General features: G+C 42.4%; 1 protein-coding gene across 1 annotated transcript; it reads right to left on the reverse strand.

Annotated features, from left to right (window-relative positions):
- Positions 1-4,437: 4,437 nt before the first annotated feature.
- Positions 4,438-10,407, reverse strand: EXO5 (exonuclease 5). The gene is made up of 3 exons (XM_047085615.1): positions 10,315-10,407; positions 9,603-9,772; positions 4,438-5,947 (listed from the first exon to the last, which is right to left on the reverse strand). Exon 3 carries the CDS (start codon positions 5,934-5,936, stop codon positions 4,815-4,817), a length of 1,122 nt encoding a protein of 373 aa, XP_046941571.1. The 5' UTR covers positions 5,937-5,947; positions 9,603-9,772; positions 10,315-10,407; the 3' UTR covers positions 4,438-4,814.
- Positions 10,408-17,428: the final 7,021 nt, after the last annotated feature.

Here is a 17,428-nt window from a genome sequence, read left to right on the forward strand (position 1 = left end):
TCTCACAAACCGTGAGATCATGACCTGACCTGAGATCAAGAGTCAGATGCTTAACCAACTGAGTCAACCAGGCACCCCTTTGCTATTGTTTTTAAAATCTCTATTTCACCTATTTCTGCTCTTATCTCCTTTGTTCTACTAACTTTGGGCTTTGCTTACTCTTCTGTTTCTAGTTCCTTTAGGTATAAATGTATTTATTTTGGATTTTTCTTGTTTCTTGAGGTAGGTAGGCCTATATCAATATAAACTTCCCTCTTAGGACTGCTTTTGCTACATCCCATAGATTTTGGAGTTGTATGCCCATTTTCGTTTGCCTCAACATGATTTTAACTTCATCTTTGATTTATTCATTGCCCCATTAACTGTTTAGCAGCAGGTGTTTAGTCTCCATGTGTTTGTGTTTTTTTCCAGTTTTATTCTTGTAATTGATTTCTAATTTCATACCACAGTAGTTGCAAAAGATGCTTGATAGGATTTCAATCTTCTTGAATTTAGAGACTCATCTTGTGGCCTAACCTGTGATGTATCCTACGGGATGTCCCATGTGCTCTTAAATGAAAGTAATACAATAGTATGGGGCTTTAATACCCCACTTACCTCAATGGATAGGTCATCTAGACAGAAAGTCAATAAGGATACATTGGCCTTATGACACCTATTAAATCCATCTGATAGGTGTCATAAGGCCAATGTATCCTTATTGACTTTCTGTCTAGATGATCTATCCATTGAGGTAAGTGGGGTGTTAAAGCCCCATACTATTGTGTATTACTTTCATTTTTATGGACTCTCTCTCCTATATGTCCTGTGCAATGAATGTGAATACCTGTGCTGTAACTGAAAACGTTGGCACATTCTTGACTTTCATAGGTCCCTATGTGTGAAAAGATTATTTTGATCATCTAAGCTTTGACCAAAGCTCCTTAAACTCCTCTGCAATGTACTTTCTGATGAATATGAAGACTTGAGCTCTGAAGGCCTCAGCACAATTACCACATGTATAAAGTGTTTCTCCGGTGTGGACTGTGATGTACATGAAGAAATATTTGCATTTTGGCTGAAGCTCTTACCACGCACAACACACTTCTTTGGTTCCTCTCCTACTATACTCTAATAGATGTTACGTTTTGAGCTATCACTAAAACCTCTATCTCTCTTCACACCTTTATGGGGCCTTTCTCTCATATAATCTCTCTGAAGAACTTGGAAGTCCTATATTCTACCTGTGGCTCTTGTCACACTCACCACACCAGCAGGGTTTCTAAACATATGGATTCTCTGATGAATATCAGAGAATCAAAACAAAACAAAACAAAACAAAACAAAACAGAGAAGCAATAACCAAAGCAATAGTTGAAAATTTTTAAAGGAAGTAACTTATTCCTTACATTTTAATGTACTTTTATAATAAGCATGTATTATTTAATCAGAAAATTCTACCATGGGGGAACCTGGGTGGATCAGTTGGTTAAACGTCTGACTTCGGCTCAGGTCATGATCTCATGGTCCGTGAGTTCAAGCCCTGCATCGGGCCCTGTGCTGACAGCTCAGACCCTGGAAGCTGCTTCATATTCTGTGTCTCCCTCTCTCTCTGCCCACCCCCCTCCCTTGTGCTCTGTTTCTCTCTCAAAACTAAACAGTGAAAAATTTTTTAAAAATTAAAAAAAAAAAAAGAATGGGGTGCTTGGGTGGCTCAGTTGGTTACGCGTCCCACTTCAGCTCAGGTCATGATCTCGCAGTTTGAGGGTTCGAGCCCTGTGTTGGGCTCTGTGCTGACAGCTCAGAGCCCCTCCCCTGCTTCGGATTCTGTGTCTCTCTCTCTCTCTGCCCCTCCCCTGCTCATGCTCTGTCTCTCTCTGCCTCTCAAAAATAAATAAATGTTAAAAGAAAAAAGAAAAATCCACCATGGAGAAAATTAAAAGACATGCAACAAACTGGCCTTTAAGAATAATTTTAAAAGATTAAACTCTTGGGGCGCCTGGATGGCGCAGTCGGTTAAGCGTCCGACTTCAGCCAGGTCACGATCTCGCGGTCCCTGAGTTTGAGCCCCGCGTCGGGCTCTGGGCTGATGGCTCGGAGCCTGGAGCCTGTTTCCGATTCTGTGTCTCCCTCTCTCTCTGCCCTTCCCCCGTTCATGCTCTGTCTCTCTCTGTCCCAAAAATAAATAAAAACGTTGAAAAAAAAATTAAAAAAAAAAAAAAGATTAAACTCCTCATTAAAAATAAGCAGAGGGATGCAAATTTAATAGGATTAAATTATTTACTAAAGGAAGCAAATTTTAAAAAATCAAGAAATAGCTTTGTTATGATATCTCTTTTCATTTAACTGCTCACTGAATATTCAAGAGGTCCATAATTTGGAGTTCAGATACCTTTAGGCAGAATTTGCAAGGAAAAGATGACATTATTAGCTATGTGGAGGCTGCAAACCCGGGAAGCATTTGTTGTAGAGAATAGCATCAATGATCCTGGGGTGACCCCAACTACAGATGTCTCAACTTACCTTGTGAGAAACCATAAAGTGATGACTAGGAGATGTTAACTTAAAATAAAAATCTGAGGGGCTCCTGGATAGCTCAGTCGGATGGGCATCTGACTTGAGCTCAGGTCATGATCTTGCGGTCTGTGAGTTCAAGTCCCGCATGGGGCCCTGTGCTGACAGCTCAGAACCCGGAGCCTGCTTCAGATTCTGTGTCTCCCTCTCTCTGCTCCTCCCTTGCTCACGCTCTGTCTCTCTCTCAAAAATAAATAAACATTAAACAATAATAAGGATTTGAGAGCTCAGGGTATTACTGAATTACAGAACTACTGAATTCTGACAATGTCACTGTCTGAAACCAACTTATTTTTCTTTTCCCTCTTTTTAAACCTTCTAGTATATCCAACATGATGCCATCAGAACCCTGACAAGTTGTTTTCTTGAAGACTGTTAGCTTAATACTCTTGATCCTATAAAGTCCAGTTTATTTACTATGCCCCCATTTTGATTCCAAACTTCCTAGGGCCTAGAATAAGATACCATGTAGGGGGCTTAACAACAGCGAGAAATACTTTACAGCATAATGGTTAAGAACATAGGCACTGTAGTCAGACATATCTAGGCTGGAGTCTACCACTTTCAAACTGTGTTTTATAACCCTTCTAAGCCTCAATTCCCTCATCAGGGATAATTAATGGATATACAGATTTAATCATCAAAGTGCTAAGCATGATGCCTGGTACATAATATTCATTCAGTAAATGAGAGTTATTACCCCAAGATTCCCATTGTCCATAAAAAAGTTGTGTGTAGCTCAAAACACCTCCAGAGGTAATCTACTGTAACTCCAAAAATGTCCAGGTTTTACCAGTTCACATAGAACATGGAGTCACATTGGGGCGCCTGGGTGGCTCAGTTGGTTAAGCATCCAACTTTGGCTCAGGTCATGATCTTGCAGTTCATGAGTTCAAGCCCTGCATTGGGCTCTGTGCTGACACTTCAGAGCCTGCAACCTGCTTCAGATTCTGTGTCTTCCTCACTCTCTGCCCCTCCCTCGTTCATGCTCTGTCTCTCACTCCCTCTCAAAAATAAAGATTTAAAAAATTAAATTAAAAAAAAGAACATGGAGTCACATTAACAATATTTACCATGTTCTGCTGCCTCTTGACCTTCTAGTTCATATAGAAACTCCACTCCTGGGGCACCTAGATGGCTCGTCAGTTATGCGTCCAACGCTTGATTTCAGCTCAGGTCATGATCTCGGGGTTGTGAGATCAAGCCCCACGTTACGCTCCACACTGAGCATGGAGTCTGCTTAAGATCCTCTCTCTCTGCCCCTCCCTGGCTCACACACTCTTTCTAAAATTAAAAAAAAAAAATGTAAATAATAAAATAAGAATAAAATAAAGAATAAACAAATAAAATAAAAAATAAACTCAACCCCTGCCAACTCTTCTCCCCCTTCCACCTATATATGCAAATTCTCCAGTAGTGACTGCATAAACAAGCCTTTTCCTTCCAGGTGATGTCCATATCATTCTTTCCTCTGGCCTCTTTGGTGATGTTCGCAATCAAGAGCTCCACTATCTTCTAAAATGCACTGAGATTCCTCTCCACTATCTTCACAATTTCCTTAAAATGTGTTTAATTTTTTGGTTCTCCCTTTATAAAAAGGGCACCATACTGTATGTAACCTTTGGGGACTTTTCACTTAACTGTGCTAACCACACTGTTGTGTGTCCTTGTGGCTCATTTCTTTTGGTTGCTGTACATCGTCCACACTCTTCTGATGATGGGGACCTGGACAGTTTCTAGGGTTAGGTTTTGCTATTGTGAAAGTACTATGAAGCATATGCTTGTTCATATTTTCTGTTGTACACATGTAAGACACAACTATTTATTGTGGTCATTTTTGAAGGATTGAGATTATGAAAAAAAAATCAGTTCGACTGACTTGGACAGCATTTCATTCTATTTTATTATATAAAATGTAGAAAGTGTTAACTAAGAAAAAACAGGGAAGGGACTTAACAGAAAGTTTAGGATCTTCTTAGGAAAGCAATGATTGCTGAAGGATGCCCTTTGCTCCAGCCACGATGAGCAACTGTCTTCTTGGCAATTAACAGCAAAGTTCCAGGGACCTATAGCTCCAGATTCCTCCCACTCACCCCTGAAACTTGGTCTTGACTTGAGTGGTTAGAGTTTGAGGAAATATGAAAAGAACCAAAATAAGAATATTCTCCATGAAAGCTAAGTTCAAAAATTGGTCCTCTTTTCCTCTGCTGAGCACATTAGAAGCAGGGAGGCTGAAAGTTCCTGAAGGCATACCCTTCTGTTCATTTCACTTTTTTGGCTAGGGGCTCTAGAATGGAGCTGGGCACCCCACCACCCTTCCTCCATTCACAGATATCTGCATAGTTGCATGTCCGGCACTTCCAAGCCTCCTCCACATCAACCCCTTGAGGCTCTCGGTGGCCCATCCAGTAGGCCATATAGTGCTGCACCTTGCCTCTCACCTCCTTCTCTTCAAAGGCCACAATCTCTGTACCCAGCACTGTGGCAGTCTCTTGGTGGATGTACTCAATCTTTAGGATATCAATAACTGGGAGGTCAGACAGTGTTAGAGACAAGAAGACTAGCTCCATGAGGTCACCCAAGGACTTTACAGAGAAGCCTCCCTGCCGGGCATGCCTCAGCACTGAAGGTCCCAGTGGCTTGTCTGGACATAATTTTGTGTGGTGGATTAGGCTAGCACTGGTCACTTTCCCTTGAACCATGGCATCAAAGATATATTTGTATAGGCTGATTTGAAAACAGTCTTTTTTCTTCTGAGCTTCCAAAGGGAGCATAGGGCGCCTGCGTGTCTTAAGTTCAGCCAGTTCCAGTTCCCCCTTGGCGGTATAGTGCAGCTCATCAATTACTCCAACAAGCAGCACACCCTCCACTTCTCCAAACACTGGAAACTCTCTGATGCGTCCTTCTGACTGCAGGACAGGAATCATTGATAATATATTCAAAAACTTAACTGCCCAAGCATCTTCTTTAGTGGTGGTGGGGACAGTCACAAGATCATGAACTTCTAGTTCTCTAGCTAGGTGGATGCTGGCACCGGTGTCCAAAACAGCTGCCTTCTCAGGAGCCAAGAAACCAGGAAGCTCCTTCCCATATACCATTTGCTGTTCACACCAGTCTTGAGTAGACAAGTCAGTGACATACAAATATTTAAGGTGGAATCGCTCCATAGGTGATGAGACATCCAATCCTCTTTTCCATTTTGGTAAGCTTGTGAGCTTGTCATCCTTCCCAGGGAGTTCAGAAGAAGGACCAGGCTTGCTAAGTGATGCACTTGACTCCTGAGTATCTTCCAGGTCCAGATACTCTAGCAACTCTGAGTCACTCAAGTCTGAGAACCCTGAGGCCTCTACTGACCCTGTCTCCTCTTCCCCATTCTCTGCCATGGCACAAGGCCCTGCAATATAGTGTTAAAGAAATGTATTATCCAAATAACAAATTTATCCAAAGCACTTTCAAATTCTAATAAGGTAAAAAGAATCATGACTATTTATTTACATTCTTTAAGAAGCCTAGCTATTTACGACCAACTAGTAACGCAACAGAATTGCGTTGGCCTCGATTTCTTCATTTAAAAGGAGATTTGAGGTTTGCTTTTTTTGCTTCAAAGTTCTACTGACTTGGAATATTACTTCATTATTTAGAAATGTATAGATCTTTGTAAATGTTGGAGCAATGTTGGTAAAAACATGGCCACTTTTATGATTCTTCTTTTTTTTTTAATTTTTTTTAATGTTTTTTATTTATTTTTGAGACAGAGAGAGACAGAGCATGAACGGGGGAGGGGCAGAGAGAGAGGGAGACACAGAATCGGAAGCAGGCTCCAGGCTCTGAGCCATCAGCCCAGAGCCCGACGCGGGGCTCGAACTCACGGACCGCGAGATCGTGACCTGAGCCGAAGTCGGACGCTCAACTGACTGAGCCACCCAGGCGCCCCTTTTATGATTCTTCTAATACAAAATTCTTGACTAAGAAAATGAAACTCAATTACAAACTATTCCTTGAGAAAAATCAGCTCTATGATGACTGTTTTACAATGTAGTTCTCAGGAACATAGTATAGCAAAATTCAAAGACTAACTATAGACAAATACCAATAGATCTGCTCATACACAAAGTAATAGCACACAGCGTACCCAGGTAGCTTGGTCAGTTGGGCATCTGGCTCTTGGTTTCAGCTCAGGTCATGATCTTACGGTTTGTGGGTTCGGGCCCCATGTCAGGCTTTGCACGGAGCCTACTTGGAATTCTCTCTCTCCCTTTCTCTCTCTGCCCCTCCCCTGCTGTCACCTTCTCAAAATAAATAAACTTAAAAAAAAAAGGTAATAGCATGAAGTCATGAGAGAGGACATTCACAGCAACATGTGGAAATCCGTTGCTTTCAAGATTTGAAATATACTAAGGAAATGGCAAGGAGGAAAAGCTCTTGGTGGGTTTTACTTTATCCTTACTGACTTTATAAATTATCCTAACAGAAATTGGTGTTTCCCACTAAGTTTATTTTTTCTCTCCACAAGAAATTAGCTTATGATGGAAAATATCTGTCAATAAGCACTAATAAAATACTACAGTATTTGCTATAATATTGAATATTTATTGTGCAGTTATTGAGTGCTAGACATTGAGCCAAGTGCTTCACATCCAATATCTCACTACTCTACTGTGGGACAGGTACTCTTTTTTTTTTTTTTTTAATTTTTACTACAAAAAAAATTCACACATACAAAGAAATAGAACAATGAACATCTATATATATACACAACACCTAAACAACTGTTGACATGCTGCTATATTTGCATCTTTCATGTGTGCATTTTTGGCTATTTTAAAGTAAACTATAGATCTCCTAACACTTCAGATATAAATGCTTCAGCATTCATTTCCAGATAAGGACATTCTCCTACATTAACTACATTACTGTTATCACAACTAACAAAATTAATAATTCCCTAATACTCCCCTCCTTATTCAAATTTCCCCAGCAGCCCTAAAATGTCTTAAATAGCTTTTCTTTAAATCAGGAAACAAAGACCACACATTATGTTTGATTTGTTTTGTCTCTCAAACATTTTTAATCCTAAGAAACTAGGCAAACTATTTTGTAAAGATACTCTTTTTAAGCCTTCTTCCTAATCTCACATATCTAACTTAGCATAGGTTAAAAACAAAACAAAACAAGGTATGACCAGTCTACCAGTATTGGACTTTGGGTGCCAGGAAAATAATCTGACGCAGAATCTAAACTGATTGAGGTAACTATGAACTAAATTTCCTCTTTGCTATTAAGCAATGAAGAAACTGAATGCACCAAATTCCCTATTAAAAACTTAAGAACTGATATGTTGAAAATGGTATTAATATTTGCTATGGTTGTACTTAAGTCATTTTTAAATAGTCTAAATGTCCCTAATGAAAGAAAACATACACAGCTGGCAGAGAAGTTATTTGCAATGAACAAAAGTAATGCAATGCTAAGATTTCTGCTTATATCCTATAAAGTTATTGCTTTAGAGGATACTTCAACAGTGATAAAACACAGAAGATGCACATTTACATAAGTGTCTCAAATTATAAATGTGCCTTGGATGATCACAGTTTCAAAATGGTTAATGTTATTTGGACCATGAAGTCCCTGAAAGTTGGAAAGAATCTTAATCTTCTCTCAAGAAAATGAAGTTAAATGGCAATTAACATGTACACTTTGGGTGTTTTTTCCCCTGCTGGGGGAGGGCACTAAATCTAAATCTAAATCAACTGACCTTGAAAACATTTTATTTCAAATATATAGATCTGGGTTGGCCAATATGTAGCCACCAGCCACATACAGCTACTTAAATTTAAATTAACTAAAATAAAATAAAATTTAAAACTCAATTTCTCTGCTGCATTAGGCACATTTCCAGTAATTAGTAGCTGTATGTGGCTAGGGGGTATCACATTATAAGGCAAAGACATAGAACATTCCTCTGACTACAGAAATGTTCTTTTTGGACAGTAGTGATTTAGATTATTCTATGTGTCTGTACTAACTCCCTGGGGTGGCGGTGGGGGGGGGGGGGGGAGGCAGAGAGAGAGTAAGCTCCTGAAAGTTATGAACTTTGTTACTTGTTTTACATACTGAGAATAGGGTAGCCCTGAACAGGTTAAGCAAAATGTTCTGTAGAGAAGAAACAAAAAGGAGGCATTCTCTGTGAAATTGTTCATCTAAAGGAAGAAAACAATACACTGGGGATGAGCAATTTAGACTCAGATGTGTTGCCTGGACTTTCCTGCACAGAAAAATTCCAGGCAAGGGCATAATACAGCACATTGTCTCCGAATGCAGTTTGTATTTTTCTGACATGAGATGATTTCACATGGTTCACATGAGATGATTTCAAATGATTTCAACATTTTTAGACACATCTTAGCATATAAAGCTATATTCAAATGCATAAATCCAATGCATCATTTCATAGAGAGTGTTTCTTAGGACAAGTGTGGTCTTCAAATAAATGAAATTTAAAAATTTTAAACATGAAAATAACAATACAGGTAGTACCCAGGAATGGCAACAATCCGCAGGTGGTAAATGAATGAAATGTTTGGGAAATACCAGCATAGTGTCAAGAGTCTGGGGGTCGTGGGGATCTAGATTCTAAACCTAATCCTGACTAGGTCAGTAGTATTCAGTGTGCTCTTGAGCAAGTTCTTCGTTTTCCTGACGCTACTGACACAGTATCCCCTCCAACTGTCCTCAGCTACTCAAAATAGTGATAAAACAAAACAAACATACTAGCATTCAGCAAATGTGGATCTCCTTCCCCTACCCAAGGATGAGACGAGATAGCATTTCTATTCCTTTTGACAAATTGAGTTTAAACTTTAGGAGAGAAGAAACTTCTACTCCCCTGGGACTTGGCTGATCTTTCCCCTTACCAGGAAGTGCAGAATGCTGAAATGACAGGGGTAGGGGAGGAGAAAGGAGCTCTGAAAAACCAGGTCTGCACTGAAGAATCCAGATTAGCAACTCTGTGCCTTGCTGTGGTAGAATGGGGACTTTTCCTTTCTCACCTGTCCAGTCCCTCACATTGTGGCATTTCGTCCTCTCTGATCCACACTGCACAGGCTGTTGCCCATCCCAGAAGCTAGGTAACGCTTGCCTCTCTCCTGGATCAAATCCTCCAAGACTTCTTCGTTTTCTCCACACCCCGGATGTAGTTACTTAATTCAATCCTTGCTCCCTGCAAACAAGAGAATCAAAAATAGCCAAAGTCCCCCAGGAGCTCCAAGACCAGTTCCCTCTTCCAGCCCCAAACCTCAGCCCAGGTGCTGAGCAAAGACCCCAGGTGAGAGGCTTTTCTTCTCTGATGGGTTCCTGCTGCCTGTGGCACTGCCACTACCTTCACCCTCTACATTCTGACTTGTTCGGTGCAGCCCGGACTTGTGGGCTCCGACAGCGCTTGCCTTCAGCCAGGACCTTTCCACCGGCCCCAGACCACTGTCGCCCCAGCAATTCCATGCCCGTCCTAAAGTTTACTGAGCACTCCCTACAATGTCTTGGAGGAGCCGGAAATGACAGCAAGGGGTCGCCGGCCTTGGGAAGAGGTCCCAGCGGACCTCCACGAAAGGGCCAGAACCCACAGGAGTCTGGCCTGCGAAGGCAGACACGACAAGCCGCTGCCCGGGGTCCGCTCCCGCCCGGGGATCGCGGCAACCGCGGGAACAGACCCCAGGGCTCCACACAGCAGCCGCTCAGCCACCCATTCGCCGGCCTGATCCTAACCTTGGCTACTCCTCCTCCTAACCCGGGCTCTCCCCGGCTCCGCCGCGGCCTCGTTACTGCTCCCGGGCTCCACCGCGGACCTGCAGGGGGAGCTTGAGCACAAAGCTCTCCGCTACGGGGTGGTGCGCAGAGACGCGGCTGGAGCGCTGGCCCAGAATGCCCAGCGGCCGTCCGAGGCCCGCCCCCTCCCAGAGGCCGCGGCGGCGCAGCACGCTTCTCGAGTCCACGGCGGAGCGGACTCCCTCTAGCGGCCGGGCGAGCAGGGCGCTAAAGGCGAGCGGCAGCCTTTGGGCGGGCTGTCCCCGCGGACGGCTGGCTGTGCGTGTGGCTTATCTCCGGACGGAACTGCGCTGTCACCTGACCCAGAAGCTCTCACTGCGGCCCCTCCAAGCGGGGGTCCGGGAGCGTCGTGGGCGCGTCCCTGTCCCCGGTGCACTGGCTGCGTCTTGGCTTTGCCTCTCTTAGACTCTGCACCCGCTCTGCCCCTCGCGCCAGCTTTCCCAGCTGAGAACAACCACAAACTCCCTTTGCAAAGATGCTGGCGCCCGTCTTAGCCTTTTTCTTGGGAAGTATAACAGCTCCATTCTGAAATAGGAAACAAAGGCAAATAAAAGTATTGAAAAGATAGGTCACCGTTAGATCAAAAGCAGAAAAGTGACAAGCCCTTTCCAAATACACTCCCATGCCTCCTTCCCGAGGAAACTACTAGCCTGATTTTTATGACAGTCACTTCCTTGCTTTTCTTTACGTTTTTATCACATACAAGACACTTGATTTACGATTAAGGTAGCATCGCATAGCAACGGAGAAAAGATGGTCTTTCAATGAAGGTTCTGTGACCGCAGGGTATCCTTATGAAAAAAATCTATAAAATGATACCTCTTATCTTACTTCCTCACAAAAATCAATTCCAGGAGTATTAAGGTCCTAAATGTGAAAAGCTAAACTATAAAGCTTTTAGAATATAATACAGTATTGTTTGGACTTCAAAATAGGGAAAAGATTTCTTTTTTTCAATTTTTTGAATGTTTTATTTTTATTTTGAGACAGAGCGCAAGTTGGGGAGGAGCAGAGAGAGAGAGAGAGAGAGAGAGAGAGAAAGAGAGGGAGACACAGAATCCAAAGCATGTTCCAGGCTCTGAGCTGTCAACACAAAGCCGGACTTGGGGCTGGAACCCACTAACCACAAGATCGTGACCTGAGCCAAAGTCCCACACAACCAACTGAGCCACCCAGGCGCCCCAGGATCTCTTAAAAGTAAAATAGAAAATACTAGAAAGGATAATTAGGGAAATTAAATGTGACTTGTATATTAGATAATAGTATCTATCAATTATAAGTATCCTGGTATGATAGTGATTTTGTGGTTGGGTAGGAAAACATCCTTGATCTAAGAAATATGAAAGTTGAGAGAAATCTTTTTATTTTTAAAATTTTTTTTTTCAACGTTTATTTATTTTTGGGACAGAGAGAGACACAGCATGAATGGGGGAGGGGCAGAGAGAGAGGGAGACACAGAATCGGAAACAGGCTCCAGGCTCTGAGCCATCAGCCCAGAGCCTGACGCGGGGCTCGAACTCACGGACCGTGAGATCGTGACCTGGCTGATGTCGGACGCTTAACCGACTGCGCCACCCAGGCGCCCCGAGAAATCTTTTTAATTAAGTGAAATGAGTAGGTGTTGCTGGACTGAGGCTGGAGGTTTCTGCCTCCTCCCCACAATAACCTTCTGTAGCCAAAATGTAACTTCCAATGCCAGGCAAGCCTTTTTTCAACCCTTTCCCACATGCACCTATCTTCAAATGAAGTTTGGGGGAGGGGTGATGCAGAGGGGAGTGAAACGGAAGAGATTCCCAAGACAGTAGGACCATGTTACCCAAAGCTTTCATTCTCAACACTGAGGGACTCAAATTTAACAATGCCATGCCCTTTCTCCAAAAGGCTATCCTAAGAAGTGCGGGCTTGTCACTACATATACATTGTATACATTGTATACAATGTATATACACTGTGTATACATTGTGTTCCTCACAGGTGCTAGAAGAGCGCAAAATTTGTACCTCCCAACATAGCCCTGATTACAGTCTACCATATAAGAGTCTATAGGATAAAAGTGTTTATCTGTATGATTACTCTCTAGAGCTGCACTGGCCAATGAAGTAACCACCAATCACATGCGGCTCTTGAGCACTGGTAATGTGGCTAGTCCAAAATGAGATGACTTAATACCAGATTTTGAAAACTTAGTACCCCCCCCCCCAAATTAAAATAACACATAAATTTTTTATATTGGTTACATGTTGAAATGATAATATTCTGGAAATATTGGGTTAAATGAATATATTATAAAATTAATTTTCCTTATTGCCTTTTGTTGTATTACTGTGGCTGCCCAGAAAATTTTAAATTGCATATATGGATCACATTTGTGTTGTGGCTCACATTATATTTCTCTTGGACAGCGCTCCTCTAGGGCATCAGAGTCTAAGGGCAGGGAATTTATTTTGCTCAAGTTTGTGTTCCTCACAGGTGCTAGAACAATAATTGACAGAATTTTTATATGTTCAAGAGAAGCCCACTGGCAATATTCTGTATTTGAGAATCTTTTCTTCCACATATTAAGATCAGCCTCTCAAAAAACAAAACAAAACAAAACAAAAAAGATCAGCCTCTCTTCAGCCAAACACCTATTTCTGATCATTGAAAAGGGCATTGCTTACTTGGAGAAAGCCAGAGGAGATAGCCCTAAGGAAGTTGAGGGAGTTGGAAATGAGCCAAGGATGTAAGACTGAGGCCTTTTTCTAAACACAGGCAGCTTCAGATGTAGGACATTTGAAGCCTTCAATCAATTAGAGTTTATTCATTTTTAAGAGATTCAAAAGCCAGGGGCTCTACCTTCAGGTGAGGCTTGATCCAGGGTCAAATAGTGTGATGGGATTTAAATTTTCTGTTCATTTCTTGGATCAGTTTCCTCTGTGTTTGCTCATTTCTAAGCAACCTCCCTCCTTTTATACTGCCAGTGGCTTCCAGGGATATAGCCTTCCAGATTTGTAACTAGTGGGGAAAAAAGGAAGTCTATTTCCCTAATACCTCAAAAACAAATCCAAAAATTCTCCCTTCTTCCTGATTAATCAAACTGGGGTTATAAGCTTGTCTTAGCCAGAGTCTTCCAGAAAACAGAGCCTAAAGCAAAGATTAGATGTTTTTTTTTTCTTTTTCTTTTTGAAAGTGCAAACCCATGGTAGCAAAGATAGGAAAAGAAAGTTAAGCAAGCAACAACTTGAAGCAAATTGAAGTGGTGCACTATTGTATGGATATTGTTTCATGTTGACCCCATAGTCTTAACACACTGATTCCAGAATAATGTTATAAAGTTAAAACCCCATGGTGTCATTCTCTGATTTGAAAAAAAAATCCTTGAATATAAAGTCTATCACTTTATTTAGTAAATTCAGCCAAGAATTCCAAGTGCTCCTCCAAGAAGACATAATTTTGTATAGTAGTCCCTGATGACGTGACACAAGTTACATCTGGGAGGATGGGGAGCTAACTGAACAAAGAAATTAGGCAGAAGGAAGAAAAATAGCACAGCTGAGGACCAGAAACCATGCAATAGTATGGAACATTTGCAGGACCATGAGATCCTTATGGCTGGAGCAAAGTATGCTTGAGGGGAAATTTGGAAGATGCTGCCAGAAAAATAGGCAATGCTCTATACCAAGTGTTCTGAATTAAGAAGAATACAGAAGATGAAGTTTATCTTCAAGTTATGAGAACCCATTGGGGGATTTTAAGCAATGTAATTAGATTAATTTCGACTGAATACGTTTTAGAATGATCATGTTAGCAGCAGTGCGGAATATAGAAAGATGAGTCCAAGTCTGGAGGTGAGGCAGAACTCCGGGAAGGTTATCACTTCTTGGATCTGCTCTGAGATGGTTGCCAACAAATCAGAAAGCTTACTGCCTGCTGGCTGCTGGCATGGAGAGGCTGTAACCAAGAGTTTGCTCCAACTTCAGAACTGTGTGGACCATCTCCTCATGTTTTTGCACATCTCTCTCAATCTCTTTACTGATCTTCAGGCACTCTGCCACAGGACCGGTAAGCAGTGAGTCAAATGTTTGCACATATGGAGCACTGTCTCCATAGCCACAGTGCATGTCAGAGGCATGAGATACTGCCTCCAGGCGGCCCACTGCCCTCTCCAATCTTTCTACCAGATTTTGCATGTCAGCCATAATGTACGACCTGCTGAAAGAAACCAAATGTCACTTAAAAAATTTTTTTTTAATTTCTTTTGAGAGTGTGTGCAGCACGAGTGGGGGAGGGGCAGAGAGAGAGGGAGAAAGAAAATCCCAAGCAGGCTCCGTACCGTCAGCACATGAAGCCGAGGCAGGGCTCAGTCTCATGTACTGTGAGATCATGACCTGAACTGAAATTAAGAGTTGGATGCTTAACCAACTGAGCCACCCAGGGGCCCCCGAATGTTACTTGTTTTAATAGCACCTAGCTCTAATAGTTTAGTGGAAGCAAGCATTGAGACAAAAGTGTAAGATTTAACCCCAGCTTCTTTTGGAGCTTGGATTAAAACCCATTTTTTTTCCCCAGAATGAATTCCCAGTCCCTGAGCAGTTCAAGACCCTATGGAACGGGCAGAAGTTGGTCACCACAGTGACAGAAATTGCTGGATAAGCGAAGTGCCACTGGGTTCTTTGCCCTCTCCCTCACACCGTGGGATAAATCTGTATCAAGACGGTTCTTTTCTAGATTTCCTCTACCTTTCTGCTCTTAAACCGCTTCTCTGCTCTGAGAAGCACAGCTACCTGCCTTCACTGAAATATACCTCAGGCTGAGATTTGGGTGGGAGAACAGGTCAGTTGATCTTCTGCAGGAAGGTGCGGCTTTTCCCTGTCAGCTCAACCACACCACCAGTCCGTTCTTAAGGAACTGCACACCAGGACTGCTGTGTTTTAGCTTTCAGCCTTTGGGGGTTATTTGACCAACAAACAGTCATTTGGGAAGAATAAAGCGGTCCCCAGGAAGTAACAGATCAGAATGTTCACTCAAGTTCATCTTTTTCTAACAATGCCCACGAAGGTAGCAGAGGCTGGTGTGATTCTAGCTGGTTCTTCTAACCAAACTAACTTTTCACTGTTGACAGGTGAGGCAGGGGTCGCACTGGACCAAAGGCTGAAGCCTGGCCATCTAGCATTCTGAGCAAAATTGATTCCTGTAGGCATTCCTTTTATTCTGCATTCCATCCTGGGTCTGCCTGAACCTGAGAGAGTAGGTTGTGCTGTATCGGCCGCTGGGCAGAGCCCTGCGCCCAGGCCAGTTAAAGGAGTCTTGGACCCTTTCTTTCACTGGGATCCCTGCCCAGCACCTTCCTACAGAGACGACTTAAACAAAAACAAAACAAGACAAAACAAACAAGGAAACTACACCATTCCAAGGAATCTGGAATTCCTTCCTTCTTCCATGCTAGGTGCCTGCCCTCCGTCTTCACTGCCTCCTTTGCCCTGTCATGCCCAACTGCTTTTGGTTTCTGTCCAGGCACCTGAACAAAGGACTAAAATCTCCACTGCAGCCTGGTTTTAGGTCTTGTGTAAGAATCTTGCACAGCATTGCTAATGTAAATTACAGTTTTTCTCTCTAGGACACTTACCAAAATATGCAACTTTTTTTGGTGGGAAGAGAGATTGTCCTGTGACTTCTACCCATTTCCTGAGGCCTGTGGAAATAAACCTTTATGTACTTAAAGTTATACAGAAAATAGAATAAAATTAATACCAAACTTGAAAAAAAAAAGAGTCCAGATTAGATATAGAAATACCAGTTGGAACCCTATTTAGGACGTGATAACAGTCTAATTAGAGAGCTGACGAAGGAAATAGAGAGGAAGATATAGAGTGAACAGATCCCAAATAGGATATATAGGACTTGGTGACTGGGGGAAGGTGATGGATGAGAAGAGGAAGTCTAAACTGGAGAATTGGGTGGAGGGTGGTACTATTTACTGTATTAAGGACACAGATTTTATTGAAAAGATTGAGTTGGGTTTTGGACATACTTTGAGAGGACTGTAGTATATGCAAATAGAGGTATTAAGCACAATGTTGAATATAATGCTCTAGAGCTCAAGAGAGACTCTTAAGATATAGACGTAGATTTAAAAAGTGTTGAGAGGTTAACAAGATCAGTTAAACAAACTGTGTAGCTTGAGAAAACAACATGGCTAAGGACACAGTCCTGAGGCACAGCATTTATGTGATTAGCAGAGGAAGTGCCTGTAAGATAACCAGAATGAAGGAACAGGCAATGATAATAGGCAAAACCAATGGGTAAGCTCGAAAATCATAAAGGCCTTCTGAAGCAGTAGCAGATCTAAGAAGAAAAACTTGAAAGAACAGCTTTGTGTAGCCATTAACGGCAGGTGCTTGGAAAACTAGGCTAAACCTGGAGAAAAAATGCTCAGAAACAACTCAAGTAAAGGACAGGAATAATCATAGAAGGGGACTCTCCATTTCTTCATTTACAAAGTGGAGAATTCTAAATAGGTGGATTCCTAGACCCTTTCCAGTTCTAAAATTCTGATCCTATGAGCTGGTGTTGAAGATTGAGCAGGATCTGGGGTGCCTGGGTGGCTCAGTCAGTTAAGCATCTGACTTCAGCTCAGGTCATAATCTCACAGCTCATGAGTTTGAGCCCCACGTGGGGCTCTGTGCTGACAACCCAAAGCCTGGAGCCTGCTTCAGATTCTGTCTCCCCCTCTCTCTCTGCCCCTCCTCCCTTTGATCTCTCTCAAAAATAAACATTAAAAAATGTTTTTAAAAAAAGAGTGGGTAGGATCTGGAGTTTCAAGAACAGTAACCCTTTCTGCTCTCTTGCCCCTCCAGCCACACAGCACCCTCCCCGTGCATTCACACCAACCACATGGTTCCCACAGTTCTCTTTCTACAATTGACTTTAGAGGTGCGCACCTCACTGGACTGGGCCAATGAGACCTTTCCCAGGATTTAAAGATTGGAAGTGAGAAAGACATTTGTCTTTTTATGTTTTTATTAGAGAGAGAGAGAGAGAGAGAGAGAGAGGAGGGGCAGAGAGAGGGGGAGAC

This window comes from Lynx rufus, unplaced genomic scaffold (assembly GCF_022079265.1).
Source record: "Lynx rufus isolate CCGP_SWC_20201006 ecotype Redwood Valley unplaced genomic scaffold, mLynRuf1.p SCAF_2, whole genome shotgun sequence".
NCBI classification, from domain to species: domain Eukaryota; kingdom Metazoa; phylum Chordata; class Mammalia; order Carnivora; family Felidae; genus Lynx; species Lynx rufus.